The sequence below is a fragment of the Mus caroli genome, unplaced genomic scaffold, assembly GCF_978045245.1.
Source record: "Mus caroli unplaced genomic scaffold, Mus_caroli_1 scaffold_6, whole genome shotgun sequence".
In the NCBI taxonomy this organism is placed as follows: Eukaryota; Metazoa; Chordata; class Mammalia; order Rodentia; family Muridae; genus Mus; species Mus caroli.
In genome coordinates, this window is record NW_028227261.1 from 72,282,144 (window position 1) to 72,305,163 (window position 23,020).

The 23,020-nt window shown below is 47.1% G+C and overlaps 1 protein-coding gene across 1 annotated transcript in view; it reads left to right on the forward strand.

The window, feature by feature from the left end:
* Nucleotides 1-1,752: 1,752 nt before the first annotated feature.
* Nucleotides 1,753-23,020, forward strand: part of Ttc39b (tetratricopeptide repeat domain 39B) — a 103,884-nt gene continuing 82,616 nt past the window's right edge. Inside the window, exon 1 of the mRNA XM_021159755.3 lies at nt 1,753-1,948. Within this exon, the coding sequence (XP_021015414.1) occupies nt 1,907-1,948 (42 nt within the window). The 5' untranslated portion in view covers nt 1,753-1,906. The remainder of the gene's footprint in view (nt 1,949-23,020) is intronic.

The window sequence follows — 23,020 nt, forward strand, 5'->3', positions numbered from 1 at the left end:
TTAGCTTTTCTGAGTAACTCGGAAAAGCGGGCAGACTCAGGAAACTGCATGCCGGCCGCTCTGTAAGAGACTGTGTGTGTGGAAAGTGCATTATCTCATTAAAGAAAGAAGCATTCCACTTACCTCTTTAACGTGGCTACAAGAAGAGCCTGCCTTCTAAGGGGCGGTGTCTTAGATGATTGACATGCCTCACAAAAATGTCAATTCTCCAATCAGATTAATATCTAGTATTCTCTTGACCAGGAGGAGTTTTTACCTTAACTGGTCTTTACTGCTGCTGTGTCAAAGACACTTGGAGACAATAACATCATGAAGCTGGTATCAAGGATGCCATGGTGACTCCTGGGAAATGTGTGTTAATAGGCCTCCTCTCAGCTAGTCTCCTGAAATCCACAGGGAGAAAAGAAGGTTGGCTGTAGTCACAGAGAGACTGGCTATTAGCCAGGTGCTGCCACCAGACTGCGTTTCTGATTCTGGCATCACTGATTTACTTAGCAGCCTGACCCTAGGAAAGTGACTTAAACTCTTACTAAACAGTGTCCCTCTTCTTTTTTTTTTTTTTTTTTTTTTTTTTTTTTTTTTTTTGGTTTTTCGAGACAGGGTTTCTCTGTATAGCTCTGGCTGTCCTGGAACTCACTTTGTAGACCAGGCTGGCCTCGAACTCAGAAATCCGCCTGCCTCTGCCTCCCGAGTGCTGGGATTAAAGGCGTGCGCCACCATGCCCGGCTTGTGTCCCTCTTATGAGAGTAAGTGAGACAAAACATACAAGGGCCCCAGCATAGTCCTAGTACACGATTAGTTCTCAATTACAATTAGTTTCCTGTTTTTATGTTTATAGACCGATAAGCAGTATTTCATAAATCAGATAGATACTGAGTATGTAAATGACTGCATACAACAAAGTGGGGAGGGATGGGGTGATAGCAACAATAGAAGTTTGGTGTCTGGGGACACCACAGAACAGGGATAGGACATTTTTGGGATGCTCTATATGAGTGGGGTGTTTTGTAACACTTGTCACCAAATCACACCGTTAGGGGAATTTAAAATAAAACTGACTCTCAACCCTTAATATATATAGTTTTAACTTTTTCCCCCCAGTTGGATCACTCAGTTATTTTGCAAGTCAGAAACAGGAATCAATTTCTAAATACAGTCAACAAGCACTGTTCTGGGTCCTAGGGATATAGCATGGAAAAAGACAGCGTCCCTATCCTCATGGATAATTCAAGCACAAATTACTATTTGGATTTACAAAAGGCTGAGTGAGAGATGGTGTAGCAAGAAAAACCTGGTCGTTACTTCGCAAACACAGAGGCAAAACAGAGTTCCTGTCTCTTGGAGAGGATGTTCTTGACACACCGACTTGGACATGTGATGTGTCAGATGCCTCTAGGTGACCAGTGACCCGTGGCTGTCCTCTAGCTGCATCTGTCAGATGCTCTGTCTTCTGGGCGAAGTAAACGCTCTGGTTCCAGACCAAGGACCAGGTGGACCACTAGCCACAGAGGGAGCGCAGCCACGACCTTGGGTTGTCAGCTCTGCGCGCTCCAGTTAGGGCGCCAGGCTCCTGCCAATCCTCTAGGGAGGCCAGTACCCCAGAGGTCCTTTTCCCGAGCACCCGCTGACTCTGTGGGTGACTCCTCCCCACGGAACCTGGTTGGCTGCTCTCTAAGGGGGCCGCGTGCCGGGGCGGGGCTATCCGGCGAGGGGGCGGGGCATTAGCCTGGCATCCGCTCGGGTACTGGGTGCGCAGTGGATACCGCGGCGCCGGGGGCGGGGACAGTTCGGTCCGGTCGCTCGGGGCCGCCTGGTTCCTCCTCCACCCGCGCTGGGCTGAACCCAGAGCCCAGAAAAGAGTCGGTTCTGAGTTCCCTGTGGGTGTGCGGCCGCCGCGGAGGGGAACATGGCGCTCGTGGGCAGCCGAGTGGAATTGGACGCGGACGAGGTGCGAGGACAGGCAGAGCGGGCTGGTCCGGGCACCGGCGGGCGTGGGAGGGATGCGGAGCCTCCGCTGGCACGGAGGGTGGGCAGGGCTGTCCTTCACGCCGAGGAGCGCCCCACGGGGCCAGGCAGAGCAGCCCGGGCCAGCCTGAGCCTCCTTGGACCCTATGGGCTTTTGCGGAACCGTTCTGGACTCGACTTCTGTGTCGCTTTCTGTGGAAGTTCCGCGAGGTGTCCGCCGGTCGGGTGGGGTACAGCTGTCTAGTCACCCCGGGACCGAGGGCCGGAGCCTGAGCCCCGCGGCCGGGAAACGTCCCTTGTCCAGAATCGCCGGCGGCCTCGCCTCTCTAGGCTACCGAAGTGACCTACCGGGTCCTCGCGCGGCGCCGGGGTCTGAACGCTCCCGGGCGGGGGCGCCCGACCTGTTGATTCCAGCGCTTCCTTCAGCTGCTGCTGGGAGCGCGCGCTCTGCTCTCAAGTTGAGGGTCAGGCTCCTGCCGCCGCCTCTGCTGCCATTTTACCTGACTTGAATTTTACAAGTCGCGGCCTGAGAAAGCCTTGATTTCCAATGATGCAATAGATGGGTGATGTGGAGGAGGCGAGTGAGTTAGGATTCTGTCTTTACTGCCAGAAGATCCTGGTAAGGAGTAAATACTGTGCTTTAAACGTTGACATTAAGAACCGATCAAAACCCCAAGGATCGATCCTTATGCTACAGACAGTTAAGAAGGTGAACCAGAGCTTTCTGAGGACCAGCCTTGCAGTGTGGGCCCAAGACCACATACCAGGGAATTAGCGCTTGCCCAGGGGGCATGGATGTGTTGCTGGACCTTCTAAGGACACACAAGGCAAACAATGAGATAGAATATTTGTTACTATTTTCTTTTGTGACAACTTTTATTTATAGCTTTAGGCAGTCTTTTGGCATGACCTGTTGCCTGCGCTTTTAAAATTTACATCCCTAGATCTTTTCTGTAATCCAGGTAACACACTACTACGGTCCTTTGACCATCTCCCACTTCCTCAAGACGTTCCCTCTCGTGTATACATTAAATAGCCACAGTCTTGGTATGATGGAGGCTGTAGTACAGCCTCAATAGCTTATCCCAGGCTTGTCTCCAGCTGCTTCCCTGTCCCTAACCATGTTTATTTGTATTGAAAATGAAGGAACAATCCTGAGCCTGGTCTGTAATCTCAGCACTCAGATGGCTGAGGCAGGAGAATCACAAATTCAAGGCTACCCAGGTCTAGGCACATAGAAAAATAGACTAGCATGGATTTTTTTTTTTCTTCCGTAATAAAGAAAAAAAAAAAATCAAGACCCAGAGTAGCTCCTAACTATAGAGTGGTATTTCTGACTCTGGCTCACTGTTGGAGAAATGCAAGTCATAACAGTAGATGTTAAATGGGATTGTCTTGGCATATTGAGATGAAGGTTACTCTGTCAACTGCCAATAAAACAAACTCAAGAGCTCATGTCGAAGTTAGGTATCAGAGCAGCAGACAACCTGGCACAAAGACTTGAATACATGTTTGTTAAGTAAATGCATGACTGCAGAAAAGATATGGCTCCATCAGACCTCAGTTTTTGCCTTATCACTGATAAGCTCCCAATTTCATGCTAGGTATTCGTCTTAGGTAATGGACAAGGCACAAAGGAACTCTTTGTTCACGCCAAATCTATGTTTTACCCTCATGGTGGACAAGTATGTGGGCATACGTTTATCCACTCTCTACTGAGTGCTTAAGTACTCTGTGCTTAAATTTGGTACCTTAGCTGGGCGTGGTGGCGAACGCCTTTAATCCCAGCACTCGGGAGGCAGAGGCAGGCGGATTTCTGAGTTCAAGGCCAGCCTGGTCTACAAAGTGAGTGCCAGGACAGCCAGGGCTACACAGAGAAACCCTGTCTCAAAAAAAAAAAAAAAAAAAAATTGGTACCTTGGAGAGAGAAGGTACAGCTTTGGATGTCTAGGTCTCCCAGAGTGCCAGGGAGATAAGTCATGTGTGGACCCATTTAGGGTGAATGAACAGGTGTGCAGTAGGATGTTATAGGTATGCTTGAAGTACTTGTCAAAAATCCCTAATTGTAAGTGGATTAAAGAACTCTACCTCTGGGCAGTGGTGGCACATGCCTCTTCAATCCCAGCACCCAGAAGGCAGAAACAGGCGAATTTCTTGAGTTCAAGGCCAGCCTGGTATATATAGATCCTGTTCCAGGACAGCCAGGGCTCTGTTACCCAGAGAAACCCTGTCTGAGGGCGGGGGAGGTGTTAGGGGAGGAAGAAAGAAAAAACCAAAACAAGAACAAACAAACCAAAATAAACCAAAAATGAGCTCCACTTTGTGTGGAAGACTGTCAGGTTCACCAGGTGTGTGAGTAGACCGGAGGGAGCTTATCTCAGGCTTTCACACCCTCCAGGGCACTTTGCTTTCTTCCTGGCCATTGTTTGATGCTTTTGGGAAGTAAAAAGGGACAAAGCATTGTAGCCAAGAAGGCTCTAATCTCGTTGCCTCACTTTTGTGTATGTGTTTGGGGCTGGCCATTCAGTCGTTAAAATGGCAAACCTCTGATCTTCTTAGGTGCCAAGCTAGTGCTGATTGGGAGATCCAGCGGGCAGGACAGAAGGAGCCTTATCCACAACGGACTGATAAGTCCTTCAGCCCCTGAGGGCTTATTCAGGTTCCTGGTCCTGAGGAGTTAGGGCTAGGAATATCTTAAATGTTCTAGTGTTAGGGTTTTTGGGGGGTGGGGGTGGGGTGGGAGGGTAGGTGGGGAGGGAGATCTTTTTTGAAGTCATGACTAATACTATGGGAATACTTTTCTTCCTAAGTACCCACAGAAATGATAGTGGTGGGGAAACTTATAGTATCTCTCGGGTGGATTTTGGTTTTTAAGCAGATTTTTAAATGATTGACCCTTCCTTCCTCTCTCTCTCTCTCTCTCTCTCTCTCTCTCTCTCTCTCTGGTTTTTCGAGACAGGGTTTCTCTGTATAGCCCTGGCTGTCCTGGAACTCACTCTGTAGACCAGGCTGGCTCCGGACTCAGAGATCCTCCTGCCTCTGCCTCCCAAGTGCTGGGATTAAAGGTGTGCGCTACCACTGCCCGGCTTTTTAAATAACTAAAGAGGGGGCTGGAGAGGTGACTCTGATTAAGAGCACTGGCTGCTCTTCCTGAGGACTCAGGTTCAATTTTCAGCACCCAGATGGCAGCTCACAACTGTCTGTAACTTTCAGTTTCAGGGGATCCAACGCCCTCATACAGATATACATGCAGATAAAACACCAGTCAATGCTCATTAAATAAAAATAAATTTATTTAAAATAACTGTTTAGATTCTGTAAAGAGAAGTATGGTTGCATTTTGTCTTCGTCAGGGTTTCTATTCCTGCACAAATATCATGACCAAGAAGCAAGGTGGGGAGGAAAGGGTTTATTCAGCTTACACTTCCATACTGCTGTTCATCACCAAGGAAGTCAGGACTGGAACTCAAGCAGGGAAGGAAGCAGGAGCTGATGCAGAGGCCATGGAGGGATGTTACTTACTGGCTGGCTTGCTCAGCCTGCTCTCTTATAGAACCCAAGACTGCCAGCCCAGAGATGGTCCCACTCCCAAGGGGCCTTTCCCCCTTGATCACTAATTGAAAAAATACTCCACAGCTGGATCTCATGGAGGCATTTCCCCAACTGAAGCTCCTTTCTCTGTGATAACCCCAGCCTATGTCAAGTTGACACATAAAACCAGCCAGTACTCATTTCTTTTTTTTTCTTTTTAGAATTATTTTATTTTTATGTACATTGGTGACTTAATAGAAATGAACAATTTGTGTACACAATTACACACACATATATATGAATTGCATTTCAAATTGAAAGTCATTCAGTAAATACAGTTATTAAGTTACTAATAGCTGTAAATTTTGGATTTAACACTTACAGTTTTAGTTATTTTGAACTCATTATTGAGTAAGAAAATTAAGCCATTTATATTCTCTTACACAATACATACATGTTATTAAAATTTTATGGGCAGGTACAAATAGGAAAGCATGTAAAAAAGCGACTTAAGGAAGTGATAATGAAAACAAAAACCTTACAAAACACTGAATCATGTGAAGAAATGGCTTATGGATGATTTTTATGGCCTGTTCTGGATGTTTTTTAAAGATGGTGTCTTGCTATGTATTGTGACTGGGTAGGAACTTGACTTTATAGACTAGGCTGGCCTCAAACTCCCACATACTGCCTCTGCCTTCCCAGTATTGGGATGACTGACCTGTGACTCTGATCAGCCCGATGACGTTTTAGTACAACTGATGCCACAATTGTTTTAGAATGAGACTGGGACTCATTGAAGGAGCTAGTTAGTGTCCTAGAAGAGCTCACGGCTTAGTAAATGATGGGTAGTTACCCAAGTAACCAGTCTGCCTGGGGGTCAGGTAGGATTCTATAATGTAGGCTCTAGGGCAGTAAGACTGGGGTGCATTCAGTACAGGGAATAGGGAGTGCTGGCCACCCTAGTTTAGGGTTAAAGAAGAGGTATATTGGGGTGATCCAGGATCCAGCTTGGGTGAAAGTTGGTGTGGACTGGATTAGAGTGAACATCTTGGGAGTTGATACAGCAAAAGGCAGGTTCAGATCCCAGGAGACCTGCAGTGCCATGACACTAAGGAGCCTGGATTCTGTCTTATAAATAATAGGTTTTTATGGCTGGAGAGATGGCTCAATGGTTAAGAGCACCGACTGCTCTTCCAGCACTGACTGCTCTTCAAATTGAATTCCTGAGTTCAATTCCCAGCAACCACATGGTGCCTCACAACCATTTGCAATGGGGTCTGATGCCCTCTTCTGGTGTGTCTAAAGAGAGCAGTGGCAAATACATAAAAATAAATAAATCTTTTTTTTTTTAAAGTAGGTTTTAAATTAGGCAAGTATTTGTTAGTAGTGCCACACTCTCCTGCAGCAGCTCCAGGGTCCCTTAATCTTTTAGGGACCTTAACTCAGGGAAACTCAGGATTCTTGGCTTTTATATAGAAAAGAGTTTTGAGGTGAGCCAGTGTGAAACAGAGATGGGGTTTATCTAAAGTAGAAGGACCGTGGGAACTGCTGCTCAGAGAGGAGTCACAGCTTAGTAAAAGATTTTTTAACCTAGACTTTTTTTTTTTTTTTTGTTTTTTTCCGAGACAGGGTTTCTCTGTGTAGCCCTGGCTGTCCTGGAACTCACTCTGTAGACCAGGCTGGCCTCAAACTCAGAAATCCGCCTGCCTCTGCCTCCCGAGTTAACCTAGACTTTTAAGTGTGGGGATTAAGAGAAAAACTGCTCGAGCTACTTTCAAGAGGTTGCAAAGAGGCCCCTCCTCTCCTGGCTTTATAGATGACACTGGGCTGTCTCTGGAGATACCTTGGATGGAACTGTAATCTGAGAAGGTAAACCCAGGAGTTCCTGGGAGCACATGGGGACTGACACTTTCTTCTTTTCTTTTTTCCCTCTCCCCTCCTCTCCCCTCCTCCTCCCCCCCTCCCCTCCCCTCCCCTCCTCTCTCCCATCCTCCCTTCTTTTCTCTTCTCCCCATCTCTTTCCCTTCCTTCCCTTCCCTTCTATCCTCTCCCTCCCCTCTTTCATATTCCTTTTTTTTTTCCTGAGACAAGGTCTCACTCACTATATAGCTTTGACTACCTTGGAACTTGTTATGGAGACCAGGTTGATTCCCAACTCATAGAAATCCACCTGTCAGGTTGAAGAGATGGCTCAGTGGTTGAGAGCACCGACTGTTCTTCCAGAGGTCCTGAGTTAATTAATTAATTGATTAATTTTGTTTTGTTGAGACATGGTTTCTCTGTGTGTAGGCCTGGCTGGAACACCTGGAACACCTGCCTCTGTCTCCTGAGTGCTGGGACTAAAGGCGTGCATCACCACCACGTGACCCACACCTCTTTTTATTATAAATGGTTTTTGGTTCGATTTCTAGAAAATGGCAAGTGTACCATTGGAAGGAGAAAGGCCTGAAGCAAATGCTAGTCCTGTGGAGCTCTTGGTTTTCAAGCAATGCCAGGCTTTGATCCAACCACACTCCAAAGCAAAGCCTCCCTTTCCTTCCCAGGTCTCCCTACCTTTCTGTCGTTTTCAGAGTGTGCGGTTGGAGGCAGGAGGGGCAGAGTCTGTTTCCACAGCTCCTGTGGGTTGGACTGAGTCCTGAAGGAGAACAGGGGTGTGGTGTTGGACGGGGTGAGGCTGACTCTCAGGGCCTATCCTGGAGAGCAAGGGGGAGGGCCTGGCTTGGGGCAGAGGTGTGGGAGAAGGATGGCTATGCAGTGGTAATTCTGGTTCCCTTTCTGCTCAGGTGGGTGGAGATGGGCATGCATGTGAGCAGAAGAAAGGCTCATTCCCATTCCTATTGGGTGGGTGCTTATGTGGGGAAGGAAGCAGCGGGGCAACCTGTGGCTCTGGAGGAGTTCTCTACTGGGGAATCCTAGGACAGGCAGGTTGTCTGTAAACTGGTAATGCTGCTGAGTGGAAGGAGACAGGCCCAGCTGCTATCAGCCCAGCTCAGGTTAACAAGTCACCTCCCGTCGCTGAGATGCTGGGTGTAGAATGTCTTTTGGAATCCTAGCTAGTCGTGGATTGTAGCTTTCTCAACAGAACTTTCCTTGGTGCCCCCCACCCCTCCACAGACTTGGGCACCTCCCTCTCCTCTTTCACTGCTTACATGGGCAGGTGGCATCTCTCCAGGTGGTGTCTGCCTTCTTGGTTCTCTGCCTTGGGTCTGTTGCTAATTGTCTATAGCAAGAATCTGATACTGTGACTCCCAAGAGACTCTTGGTTTCCATCTTTTGGTCTATGGACAGTTAGTTCCCCTAACCTGCCCCTCTGGGGCCCAGTAGTGCATCTTGACTGGAGTCACATTCACTACCAACCACACCTCAATTGAGGTTCAGGCCCAGAGGAAGACAGGAGGAGAAAGCCCTTTGTTAGCAGCTCTGTCAGAACTCCTTCTCCATCCCTGAGCTCAGTGAGTCTGGGTTCCCTCACACTTCACCAGATCTCTGTGCCACTGTGGCCAGACAGCCACGTTGGTGAAGTCATCACAGCTCTCGGAAGGGACTCTTGAGGTGTGGGATCCTTGGGAGCTCCTAAAGCTATGGTGAAGCCTTAAACTCTTTACTTAAATACCTAAAGATCCTGTAGTCTGCGTGCGTGCGTGCGTGTGTGTGTGTGTGTGTGTGTGTGTGTGTGTGTGTGTGTAGCCAATGCTTTCTCGATGTGTTCACCTTGGCCTTGATCATATACTGGCACTTGTATAGGGCCTATGTATTTAAATTATCCCTGTAAATGATGCCCTGTGTATGCTAATTGGGTCGTATGGTAACTAATAAGCAGTGCAGTCTTGTCTTAGGTGGGAAGAGCTAGGGATGGGAAACTCCTCCTCTCTAGGCGGGGCTCTGGAGGGTGGGACTGGGTGTGGCAGTCTGCCAAGTGGCACTGGGGACAGAGAAAGAGGGTATCTCACTGGGAGAAGGGTGAGAAGTTTTTCATTTTCAGGATGAATAAAGGTTAACAGGGTTTGGTGTGAAGGGAGTTCAGTATGGACGGTCAGCAGGGTGTGGTTTTGAAGGTGTGTCCTGTCCCAGAGGAAAGGGAGGTCAGGACTTGGATTCCAGACTGAGACCTTGGGAAGGGCAGTGACTTAGAGTTCTTGCTCCTTAACCCTTTGGGCCTTGGTTATTTTGGGGGTGGGGGTTGGATCTTAATGGGTAGCAAGCAGTTTGAAATGCATGACGTGTCTATAAATTCTTTCCAGTTTTTGACATCTGTCATCTAGAAGGTGACATTTGAACAAGACTTCTTCAGAGGTTCAGAGGTGGAATTTTAGTAGACAGTGTGGGAGCTCAGAGCTCACAGGCGTGGTGAAAATGAAGCCATAGTTGGTGTGTGTCTGTCTGTGGCAGAGAGCACTGGAGAACTGGAGACTGTTTGGCTAGATTTTGCTAGGCCTTGAACCAGTTTAGCTGAGGTTTTGTTGTTGTTGTTTGTTTTTTTCCCCTTCCCCCAAGTGGAAAGATATATGAGCCTTTCTGTATCTGAGGATTTTTGCCTTTTTAGGAGCAGAGTATATGGGGCTTTTTAGTTTAGTTTTGTTTTTTTGAGACAGGGTGTTCCTGTATAGCCCTGGCTGCCCCAGAACTCTGGAACTCGCTCCATAGACCAGGCTGGCTTTAACTGGGAGATCCACCAGCCTGTGCCAGTGCTGGGGTTAAAGGCATTCACCACCACACCTATGTGGGGCCTTTTATGTTTGCTTTGAGTCAGCACTCCGGTAGATATTGTTAGCCTTCTACAGCGTTATTACAGAATGTGTTTTCTTGTACCAAGACTGAAGATACTTTATAAAATCCAGAGACAGTCAGCAGTGGTGGCGGCACCTCAGAGCGGAAGTGTAAGGAATTAAAGAGCAGGCTAGCACTGTAAGAGCACTCTGAGCAGTCCAGTGGTTTATCCTTAGTGAATGCAGGGTTCTGGGATATACTCAGAACTCAGTACTTCAGCAATGTACCCAAGGTCTCATGCAAGGGAGGACAGTCCCAGAGCCCAGCTGCTGCTCCATGCTGTCGGAAGCCAGTACTGCTCACATGGATGCCAGCAGGACTCAGTCAGTGAGCACCTGGCAGACTTGTCTGCACTGAGTGGTCGGTGGGTTTCTAGGCAGGGCTTTGAGATCAGACCTCACTGTCTTCTTCCAGGACTTCTTCCTTCCTAGTCAGCCTCATCTTGCTTACCATGTGAGAATCTGAGGGTAGTTTCCTTGCTTACCATGTGAGAATCTGAGGGTAGTTTCCTGGCTCAGTGACCAAGTCAGTGGGGGGAAAGGAGAAATGTTTCTTGGCTGGCCCGCCTGCCAATGCAGCAGGGACTCATTCTGGCTCTGTCCCAGAGATTAAGGATCAGGTGACAGCCAGAGCACTTCCTCAGATGTGGTAGTCCTTGCTCACTAACTACCCCCAGGTAGTAGTCCCGGGCTGTGGATTGTCCCTAGGAAATGGGATGGAGGACTGGGAAAATGAAAGTAAAGGAGACAGCAGTCGTGGTGGTTGCTTCCTGTTTTCAAAACAAAACAAAAACCCGAAGGGCAGTGCAGGAGGGGGAAGGAGGTCCCCAGTGTCAAAGGAGCCTTTGCTCATGCAGGAGCACACATCTCTAGTGCCAGCTACTTTGAGGGCTGAGGTGGGAGCATCCGTTGTGCCCAGGAACCCCAGGCTAGGTTAGCCTGGGCAGCAGAGTGAGTCCCTGTACATCTTAGAAAGCTAAAGGAAGTGGTTGGTGAAAGGTCACAGCGTTGTTGGAGGCCAAGAAGGTTCATTCTAAATTCAGTGCCTTTTGAAACAGGTCAGGGACCTGTGAACTCTCAGGAAGGCCTAACGCAGGTGTTAGCCACCCCTGTCTGGTCTATTTTGTAAGTAAAGTTTTATGGAAATACAACCGTGGCCATTTGTCTAGATACTGTCTGTAGCTACTGTCTGTAGCTACTTTTGCACTACACGTGAGTAGCAGGGACACGGGTCATATGGTAGTCAGTACTTAAGGACTCGTAGGTCCTCTGGTGCCTTGCACTGGGTGATCTCTAGGGCTATAGTTTATTCATATATGAATATTGTGGGCCTATGAATGATTTGCTTCCTTCCTTCCCTATCAGATATTATGAACCTACTTAAAACTAGTCTGTTTGCCACTTCCTGTGAAGTGGCGTGTGCAAAGCTGGAGGCGGGTGAAAGCAGGGGTTGAATTCCTGCTTCTTGTACAGCATTGGGTAAGTTACTTAATCTCTCCGTGTCTTCATCTTAAGGACAAACAGTTCATCCTGCCTAGTAAGATTGCTGTGACGGTGTACAGTCTAAGCAGAGCCCCAGAGTTGGGGCATTGGTGCTAGCTCAAATGCTGGCTCCTGGTGCTGTCATCCAGAGCAGCTCTTAGTCATTGTTCTCCCAGACCCTGCATGGCAGTCCTCCACTGGAGGGAGTCCCTTAGGACAAGGCAGTTTCCTATTAGGTTCATCCCCAGGACTCCAGCTGGATAAATGGTGCAGATTTATAGTCTGTAAGCTTTTTTTAAGGGAGAAAAATGAACTCAAAGGGCCATCTGTTCTAACTTGTCCGCCACGGACTAGTGTTAGCATTTGTCCACAGGGGAGGTGGCATTCATTCTTCCACTGACGCTGACGGATTGATGGTGGTGTAACCTCTGGTTGCTCTGGACCTTGTGTTTGTGTAGCCCCACTTTCCATTGGTGGAAGTCTTACGGGGTTTTCATGCAGCAAGCGTGTAAGAGACTAGGATGTGGGAAAGGCGTGTTTATGTATGCTTACTGTCTCCCACTGTTAGTGAGACAGTAACCTCTGGAGCGGAGAGATTCCCTTCTTACAGTTCTAGAGTCTGAGACTGAAGATCGAGATGTCACATCTGGTGAGGACCTTCCTGCTGTGTCTTAATATGGCCTATGGCATCATGTAGGGAAAGAACATATAGGGGGAGAGAAAGCATGAACTCACTTGAACCAGTTTTCTCATGTTTTAAATCACTCAGGGTATTGAACTCAGGGCCTCATGTATGCAAGGCAAGCACACCACATACCAACTAAGCCACGTCCTCAGACTAATAACCCTCTCTTATAATGCCAGGAAGTAACACTCTCCAACATTAACCCATCATTAGTCGACATTAATCCATTCATGAGGGTTTTGTTCTTGTCTTAGTGTTCCATTGCTGTGAAGAGACCCCATGACCAAAGCAACCTATGAAAGGAAGCATGTAACTGGGAGCTTGCTTACTGCTTTAGAGGGTTAATCTGCAGGCTCGAGGTGGAGGGAGAGGTATGGGACCTGGCATGGGCCTTGAAACCTGATCAGAGCCCACCTCCAGTGACACACCCCCTCCAACAAGGTTGCCTCCTAATCCTTCCCAAATAGCTCCACTAACTGGGGACCAAGCACTCAAATATGAGCCTGTGGAGGCCATTTTCTTTTCTTTTCTTTTTTTTTTTTTTTTTGGTTTTTTGAGACAGGGTTTCTCTGTATAGCCCTGGCTGTCCTGGCACTCACTTTGTAGACCAGGCTGGCCTCGAACTCAGAAATCCGCCTGCCTCTGCCTCCCGAGTGCTGGGATTAAAGGCGTGCGCCACCACGCCCGACTATGGAGGCCATTTTCATTCAAACCAGCAGTCCTGAGTTTGTAATCACTTCCTAAGCTCTGTCTCTCAAGGCAGTTTGAGTAGAGACTAAGTCCAGCGGCTGGCTCTGGAGAGCCATCTCCATCAGTGGCGGTTACTGTATAAGAGGGTAAAGGAGCTAGGTGACAGTGCATAAGGACTCCTGGGCACTGGAGGGCAGTTTGGGTCCTTGCTCTGCTCTAAAGCCACACATCAAGCTCTAGACTGTACTTTCTAAAGTGGAAGTCCGTTCTCACCTACTTCCCAAGATCTTGTCTGGGCTTCTTATTGCCTTTGAAGTAAAAGCATGGTCATTTTGTCATGGTGGCTCAGTGGTTCTCACACTTGAATCTGCTTAAAGTCTCCTTGCTGGGGGAGCAGGTGGATTATTAAGATGGGCATCCTTGGGTTTTCCTACCAGTGAGTCTAATGCAGTGTGTCAGGTGCAAGTCCTAGGTGCTTGGGTTGCTTCGTGGTGGACTTCTTGCTTCAGCCTTTCCAGAGTGCTTATTGCTCCATGTCTCATGCCCCAAGGGGCCTTCCTCAAGTCCACCTGTTTCCTTTGCAGTTCCCACACAGGTCTTTCATCCCTGGTCAATCCCTGCAGGTGCTAGCCCTCCCACAGCTTCCCCTGCTGGCCCATAGCCATTTAGCAGTCTTGGCTGCTCCAAAAGAGAAAGATTCTCCCTTTGACCCACTTGTTGGGAGGCCCAGCCTGCACGAGATGGAGGTGTCCTGGGGTTCAGCCGGAACTGAGGTCTTTCTTCCCAATTCCTAACAGCATGGTGTATCCTCTCAGCCAGGAAAGAGAAATTTCCTTCCTAGAGTCAGTCAGACTTTTCTGTTGCTGTGATAAAAATACCCGACAGACAGACAGACAGACACCTTAAGGGAGGAAGGATTTGCTTAGCTCTCTGAGAGGGTCATTCTCTTGTCATTTGGCTTTGGGTCTCAGGGCCTCCTCTAGTGAGGGAGGCACATGTTATGGCTGAGGGAAAGTGTTGCAGTCTCCTGGGGTCTAGAATGGTGGATCGCTCCCAACAGCATCCCGGGTCACGTCTCCTTCTTCTACTTTTCACTGCCTCCCAATAACATCTTCTTTGTCTGACTCCGTAAAGGATCAACCCATTGATTAGGTCAGATCCATAGGATCTGTATCAACCCATTGATCAGGTCAGATCCATAGGATCCGTATCAACCCATTGATTAGGTCAGATCCATAGGATCCGTATCAACCCATTGATTAGGTCAGATCCATAGGATCCGTATCAACCCATTGATTAGGTCAGATCCATAGGATCCGTATCAACCCATTGATTAGGTCAGATCCATAGGATCCGTATCAACCCATTGATTAGGTCAGATCCATAGGATCCAAATGCTTCCCAATGCTCAGCAGCCAGAAGCCAAGCCCTGAAAAGTGAGGCTGTGGGGACATTTCGCATTTAAACCCTAATACCTGCGTGACCATCAGCGTTAGCTCAGCACGCATTCTTAACCCACGTTCACCAGACAGGCCTGCAGTCTCAGCACTCGGGAGGGGAGACAGGAGGATAAAGAGTTCAAGTCATCCTCAGCTACCACACAGTTTAAGGACAGCCTGGGTTACATGAGAACAAGCAAACCCGCCGTCCGTCCGTCTGCCTAGCTTTCTTGAGCTGTGATTTACACACCATAAACTCGGCTCCTTCCCTCCCTCCTCATGGTGTAGAAATCTGATCTGACTTCCCCAGTGGTAGCTCACTCCTTTTTATGTCCCTCTGCTTGCTGTGTGCCATTCTGGTGCTTTAGTCAGTGTCAGGCGATGGCACCGACTTGACTGCACTCCTGGGTAGGACGCAGGCGTTAGTCTTGCTGTCTGTATAAGGGCTCTCCTGTGGTGGTGAACATTGTGTAGAGTGGGATAGGCAGTAGTTAGCAGTCCTGGAAACAGTACTGCAGCTAGCCACGTTGACCATGTTGGCCTCCCATATTCATTTGCTGGTAGTAATTTTAAGATGTGCTTTGAGGAGGAAAGGTTTTTGTGTTTAAACTTAAAGGCAGTAAAGGTCCCTTTGTAGAGCTGGCTCATGCTGGTTAATTTTATCCCAGTTAGGTCGTCTGGGAAGAGGGAAGAAAGTGGCAGTTAAGAAAACTGCCTCCGCTAGATTGTTCTGTACGAAAGTCTGGGGTGCATTTTCCTGATTAATGATTGAAATGGGAGTGCCCAGCCCACTGGGGGCCGTGCCACTCCTGAGCAGGTGGTTCTGGGTTGTATATGAAAGCAGGCTGAGCAAGCCTCGAATGGTCTTGGCTTCAGTTCCTGCTTTGACGTCTCTCAGTGATGGGCCATTATCTCAAAGCTAACATAAACCCGTTCCCTCTCTCTGGGTTAGTCAGTGTCTTATCGCTGCCTTTGAGGTAAAGCATGGTCATCAAGCCAGGGAAGCAAGGGAAAGGCCTGCTAAGTCCTTTCCTAACTCACAGAGCTTGGCTCCTGAGGTAGGTATGGAGCAGTCACAGGACGAGCCTGACTACTTTGGCACAGTGAAGCTGTTAGAGGCGCTGTGAGTCCCCAGCCACTCCAGCCGATCTCATATCACTCACACACATGGATTGCTTCCCATGAATTTTCAAGGTAGACTGAAGGAAAAGAGGCTTTCCCATTTCTTCCTGTCATTCTTCAGTCTGAGTATGAAGTCAGTCTGCATTGGGGTTGTATTGTACTAGGATGGACATTTAAGAATTGCTATTTCAGTTGCTGGCTTTAGTTTCCTTTTTTTTTTTTTTTTTAAAGAAACTTACTTATTTATACTCTATCAGCATGTATACCTGCATGCCAGAGGAAGGCATCAGATCTTCTAGTATAGATGAATGTATGTGAGCCCTAGGTGCTTGCTGGGAATTGAACTTAGGGCCTCTGGAAGAGCAGCCAGCACTCTTAACCTCTGAGCCAATGACTGTTGTAAAATCAAAATATTTAACTCTGAAAAATGCTGAAGCTGTTTAGTACCCTGCAGTATCAAATCTTCAGCCAACATTTAATTCTTTATAGAAAGATAAACAGATCCTCCTTACTAGTGTGAAAATTCGTTTTTTAAGTGTGTGAGTGTTCTGTTTGAATGTATGTCTCTGCATCATGTAATGCCTGCTGCTCTTGGAGTCCAGAAGAGCATCCGGTCCCTTGGAACTGGAGTTTTAGATGGTTGTGAGCCACCGTGTGGGTGCTGGGTATTGAACCTGGGTCCTTTGCAAGAGGAACAACTGTTCTTAATGCTGAGCCACTCTCCAGGCCCCTCGTCCTTAACACATAGTAAAAGGAGATGTATGCTAAAGAGTTGCCTTTAAACACATTTAAAAAAATTATTTATTATCAATTTTGTTTTTGTTTTTGTTTTTTTCGAGACAGGGTTTCTCTGTATAGCCCTGGCTGTCCTGGAACTCACTTTGTAGACCTGGCTGGCCTCGAACTCAGAAATCCGCCTGCCTCTGTCTCCCGAGTGCTGGGATTAAAGGCATGCGCCACCACACCCGGCTACTATCAATTAATGTTTAATTTATATTCCTATTTTGTATACCTGTCCATTTGACGTTGCATAATCATTTCTTGGGCAAAAAGAGGTCAGAGAAAATCTAAGAAGTCTCCCATTTGAAAGCCCACAAGCCCAGTTGTCTGTACATCACACGACAGTAGGTTAGATGTGAACATTTTAAGGTTGTTTAAAGAACTCCTGTCCATGTATGTGCTGAAGACTACAAAGCCCTGGCTTTCAGGGGAGGTCACTGGAGACTGTCATCCGTTTGTAATCTTCTGAAGCAAACAAAAGGCTTTGCGGATGGATTTAAAATAGCACTGTATCCCCAAAGGCCTGGCGTCAGACTTCATCCTCCCTTCCCACCTCTCAGTTGCCCTTTCTCTGCCGTCAGCCTTGGCTGTGGAGTCTGTAGCTCCATCTTGGTCTCCTTTGCTCTCACTGTGTCCCCCATGTACAACGGTCTTTCATGGCGCCAGCCCTGGGAGAGCACCCTGTAGGTGTCCTTGCCTCCTCTTTGACCTCTGTGATCTGCTTGGGGTTCTGTGTCCCCACCGAACCTTTTTCAGACACTGATTACATGTTTCTCCTCAGTGTACAGTCTTGCAGTGGCTGTCCATAGTAATTAGAAGAAAACCACTCTCCTTGTGACCAAATAGTTGAGCTTTTTGCCTCCCTCCAGCTGTGTCTTGCCTTCTCTGCCACTTTTCCGTCTCAGTGCCAAGTTAATCTCTACCATAGAGCTCTTGTGTATGTGTTTCCTGTCTGGCTGACTCACTGGTCACTAGTTCCTGAACTTTCCAACCTCACCACAGAGGTCAAATTTTCAAAGAGACTTTGCTGGCTAGTTTTACGTCAACATGGGCACAAAGCTAGAGTCATCAGAGAGGAGGGAGCCTCAGTTGAGGAAATGTCTTCATGGGCTCCAGCTATCGGCAAGGCTGTAGGGCATTTTCGTAATTAGTGATTGAAGGCCCACTTCTTTGTGGGTGGTAACACCCCTGGGCTGGTGGCCCTGGGTTCTCTAAGAAAGCAAGCTGAGTAAGCCATGGTGAGCAAGCCAGTAAGCAGCACCCTCCATGGCCTCTGCATCAGCTCCTGCCTCTAGGTTCCTGCCCTGCTTGAGTTCCTGCCCTGATTTCCTTCAATGATTGACTATAATATAGAAGTGTAAACCAAATAAACCATTTCCTCTCCAACTTTCCTTTTGGTTATGGTGTTTCCTCACAGCAGTGATCACCCTAACTTAGCTTAGCTTGGCTCCTATCTGGGCCTTTACTGCAGAGCCTTTTTGTTTTCTCCTAGCTGTGGGTATTATCTCTGCACAATCTTGTTTGTTTATGTCCTTTTTTGTTATCTGTCTTCTATCTAATTTTCATTGCAGGAAACAGCATTTGCTGTAGGCAGTTTAAAGAGGAAATCAGGTCCTTGGAAGGGCTATAGAGTGTTTGATCTAGGCTCCTGTTCATGTATGACCCCTGAGTCCTATCCAGAAATGACCCACTTAGGGAAGACCCTGGTGCTCTGGGCTCTTGTTAGTTAGCTCTCCATCGCTGTTACTTAAGGGAGGAAATGTTTGTTTTGATTTCCTTCTGTGGTCAGCTGGCCCCATGCCAGACAGAACATTCCAGTGGGAAGACATGCTGGAGCAACGCTGCTGCTCTAGTGGTGTCCAGGAAGAGAGAGAGAGAGAGAGAGAGAGAGAGAGAGAGAGAGAGAGAGAGAGAGAGAGAGAGAGAGAGAGAGAGAGAGAGGAGACAGACAGGTTCCAATATCCCCTCCAAGGGCACGTTCCCTCCAAAGCTCTTACAGGCCCCACACAGCTCAGTAGTCAGTACCTAATACTAGCACACTGCCAGCAAGGACCAAACCTTCAACCCAGGAGCCTCCCTCTGGGTCTATTTAAGACACAAACCATGACTAGGGCTAAGCCTTCATGGCGCTCTGTGTTCTGAAGGAGCCTGTGTTCTGTTTTGTTTTATTTTGTTTTCACTGTTTACCCTGGCTAGCCTAGGCACTTAGGGTCCTCCTTCTCGTAGTCCCCACTGGGCATGGTGGCACTACTGGTGTGTGCCACCATGCCCAGTATGCACTGGTGATTCTTAGCAGGCGGAACCTAATCCACACCCAGGCATTTGGAGGAGTTGAGAGATTAGGTAATGGCTAAGTAGCGAAGTCAGCTTCAGACAGCAGCAAACCAAACACTGCTAAAGTCCCTTTGAGAGTGTACATTGGTGTGTCAGCTATGAGAGCCAGGACTGGGAAAATGAAGTAAAGATATACCTCAGAGTCACAGGGTAGCAATTCTGACCCAGGAATTCTTTCCATTTCCCCCCTTTTTTTTCATTAGATATTTTCTTCATTTACATTTTAAATGCTATCCTGAAAGTCCTCTATACCCTCTCCCCACCCTGCTGCCCAACCCACCCACTCCTGCTTCCTGGCCTTGGCATTCCCCTGTACTGGGGCATATCAAGGGCCTCTCCTCCCATTGATGGCCAACTAGGCCATCTTCTGCTACATATGCAGCTAGAGATACAAGCTCTGGGGGTTACTGGTTAGTTCATATTGTTGTTTCACCTATAGCGTTGTCCCCTTTAGCTTCTTTGGTACTTTCTCTAGCTTCTTCTTGACCCAGGAATTCTTGTAGCAAACAAGCACCAAGCGTTAGAATTTTCTCAAGAGGGAAGGTTGTGAGAATTTACAAGTTATCTGGACCATATTTGGGACAGTTTGAGTATCACAATGGTTATAATACCCTAGGTGTATTATAGAACATTGAAAACAGTCGGGGTCTTGGAGTCTATGCTGATGGAAGATAAACAAACAGCTTGCTGTGGTAGAATACCCTAGGCAGGCTGACGGAGGCCTTGATGCTACCTGTGTTAGGAGCTGTTGCTAGATTGCTTCAGGAGCCTGCTGTGGTGGCTGATGGTTGCCTGTAATCCCAGAGCTTTAGAGGCCAAGTCAGGATGGCACTGTCCTAGGTGCTGAGTCTAGGGGCTCACTTGCCTGATGAGTGTGGTAGTCTTGTGAGCTCATGTGCGCAAACACACTTCTTACATTAATAAGTTAACTAATCAGTTAGTTAAATCATTGTGTGCGTATGCGAGGAAGTCAGAGGACAGTGGGAGTCAGTTCTGTTCTTTCACCATCTGAATTCCACTCATTATACTCAGATCTGCAGGTGTGGTGCGGAGCACCCTTAGCTGTTGAGCCATCTTGCTGGCCCTCACCTTAAACATCTTAGTAACTGCCAAACAGAAATAGTCACAGTGCAGTAGAGAAACGGGCTGCTGTGTTAGGTGATTACAATCAACACCATTGGAGGGGCAGATGCCCTGAGAAGGCTATTGGACCCCTGCTGTAGTGGGGTAGTATCTACTCTTATAAACCTCAGACTCACAGGGCCAGAGTTTCGACTCAGAATTCGTATGGTGAGCAAGCACCAAGCATTAGAATTTTCTCAAGAGGGAAGGTTGTAAGAATTTACAAGTTATCTGGGCCATATTTGGGGCAGTTTGAGTACCACAATGGTTAAGAACATTGAGATCAGTTGGGGTCTTTGGGTCCATGCTGATGAAAGACTCCCTGTCTTGTGAGTCTTTAGTGCTGCATGCTGTAAAGAGGAGAGAAGAAAAGGAAGTTGCCAGGAAGATAATGGTGTAAACATTCCAGATGAATGAAGGGAGGTATGATAGTTGAGTGCAGCAGCTGGCGCTGGCCCAGAGTCTGTACTGCAGAATTAAAAAGTGCTGCGGAGATGGGTCAGCTGACACATGGCATGAAGTGTAGTCTAACTTAGAGAACCAGGCTGCCTAAGAGGTAAACACAGGCTGCGGTATGTAGACCACACTGACCCGGAAGTGCGTCACACCTTACTGTCCGATGCCTTAGAAAAATAAACTGTGTGGATAGCTAGACAGCAAGGAAGGGAAGGAAGAGCAGGTCATGAAACCGAGTGGCAAAGTGGCAAAGACAGGAGAATTTGGATAAGTGGCACATAGGCATGCCTTGTGCTAGTAACCTGGCAACCAGTATGTCAGTTTGCAGTTCTTTCCAAATAATGTTTTTTGTTTTTTTATGTTTGTTTGTTTGTTTTTGTTTTAAGTTGCCAGAATGAAAAGGAACAGAGTGAGTGGCAGTGTTCTCTGGCTTTACTGTGCCCGTGTGTGCTGGAACTGCTTCTTAAAGGAACAGCGTTCCTTTTTATAGTATCCAGATTGTTCATGCTCTGTGTCAGAGACATAGACATGCTTGTTGTAAGCTTTAAACCACTCAGAAGTTAACATGATCTTTCTTTTTACCATTTTTTCCTGCCTATGTCAGAAGGAACCCACTGTGCGTCCTATTATTATTCATATTATTCATTACCAGACTCACGGGGTCTCCGCCTTATGGATATAGAATGCCGTGCTGTCTCGTCCAGAACTGGGACTTTCACTTAATATGTCTTAGAAATAGTTCTACTCTTATTTTTTATGTAACAACTGAAGAGAACTGAGTGACATCATTGTGCCATAGTTTATCTGTGGAAGATCACTTGATCTGTTTTCTTTTATATTTTAATTTCTATTGATTATTTGGGATTCTCCCAGTTCTCCCAGTCCTCCCCTGTCTGCACTCTCCCATTAAGCCCCACCCCAGTCAAAAAAAAAAAAGGGAAAAAAAGAAAAAAAGTTCCTTTTGTGTTGTTCATATACTTACTCCCTGCGGCATGATCAGATCCCCAGAGAGGATGAGTCTTTCTCTGCCTGCATCAGTACCAGAAGCCATGGACTGAGGAGAGCCATGGGCAGCCAGAGAGGGACAGGGCTAGCTCTCCCACCCCACACTCCCGAGCTAACCCACTTGATCTGCTTTGTCCCCTAAGACTATGTATGCTAACAGAGGGATCCTTATGTATGAATATTTTTATTACGCACACACACTTGTGTGTGTGCACATATGCATGCTCATGTGGGCACCTTCATGCTATATGGCATGATTACGGAGGTCGGAGGACAACTTACAGGAATCTCTTTTTACCATATGGGGCCTGGGAATTGAACTCAGGATTGGCAGCAAGTCACCTTTACCCACTGAGCCATATTTTGATAGTATGGAATTGAAATATTATTAGTAATTTTTTAAAGATTTATTTATTTATTTTATGCATATGAGTACACCACCATTGCTCTACTCAGACATACCAGAAGAGGGCATCAGACCCCCATCACAGATGGTTGTGAACCACCATGTGGTTGCTGGGAATTGAGCTCAGGACCTCTGGAAGAGCAGTCAGTGCCCTTAACTGCTGAGCCATTTCTCCTGCCCGAATTGAAACATTATTGCGGTGTGAACTCTGTTCCTTTTAATTTAAAAATACTCCTATCAGTGATAGTTTCAAAAATCAGATAGTTTAAAACACTAAGTCTTTTGGTTCTGCTTGTTCTCTGTGTAAAATTATTTCTGTGACCTCCCCCCCCCCCACACACACACACACTCCCAAACAAAGAGTAGGCCCTCGCCTTCAGTGAACTTCTGAGTAGGCATGGCACTGGAAGACAGGGCTGTGGATATAATAAGTAATTTGCAAGGTTTACTTTACAGTCATAAAAACATTAGCCAAGCCGGGTGGTGGTGGCACATGCCTTTTATCAGGAGGCAGAGGCAGGCAGATCACTGAGTTTGAGGTCTGTTTGGTCTACATGAGGGAGTTCCAGGACAGCCAAAGCTATACACAAAGAAACCTTGTCTCAAAAAACAAAACAAAACAAAGATTTAGCCAGGTAATATCAATGAAAATGAAATAACTTGCTGATCTATGCTAAATAAATCCAGTATATACAGCTGTAGAAGAGTTGCCTTTTCAAATGCACTTTATTATCTTCTGTGCACTGCAGTGCACATCTTTTAGAATATTTTTCCTACACCCTCTGGCAATTTATATGCGGCCATAGTGGCTCTTGATCCCCTCCCCTCCCAAATGTAGAGCACATTTCATGTCCATACATAATCACTGCTCTGTGGAGTCACACTGTGTGCTGTTTGGCAACTTAGAATATTTGTTTTGTAGTAATTTTGATTGTGGGTGATTGGTTTATTTTTTATTTTAAAGTTCTTAGAACTTCTCCCTTAAGCTACAGCCTCTCCTCATACAGTTAGCTTTCACTTTTAAAAACACTGATCTGTGGGTAATGGGAGCTAACGGCTTGAGGTTAAGCTTTTCTTGAGAGCGACATCTGGTGGTTGGTTTATAATCTCTTCACTTCCCCGTGCTTGCTGGAAATTCCGAAGAATCTTTCTGTGAACAGCTCCCTTTCTTGGTAGACACAACAGCCGCTATGCAGGGTCAGGTTGGTGCCACTGAAGCCCACACACTCCCAGA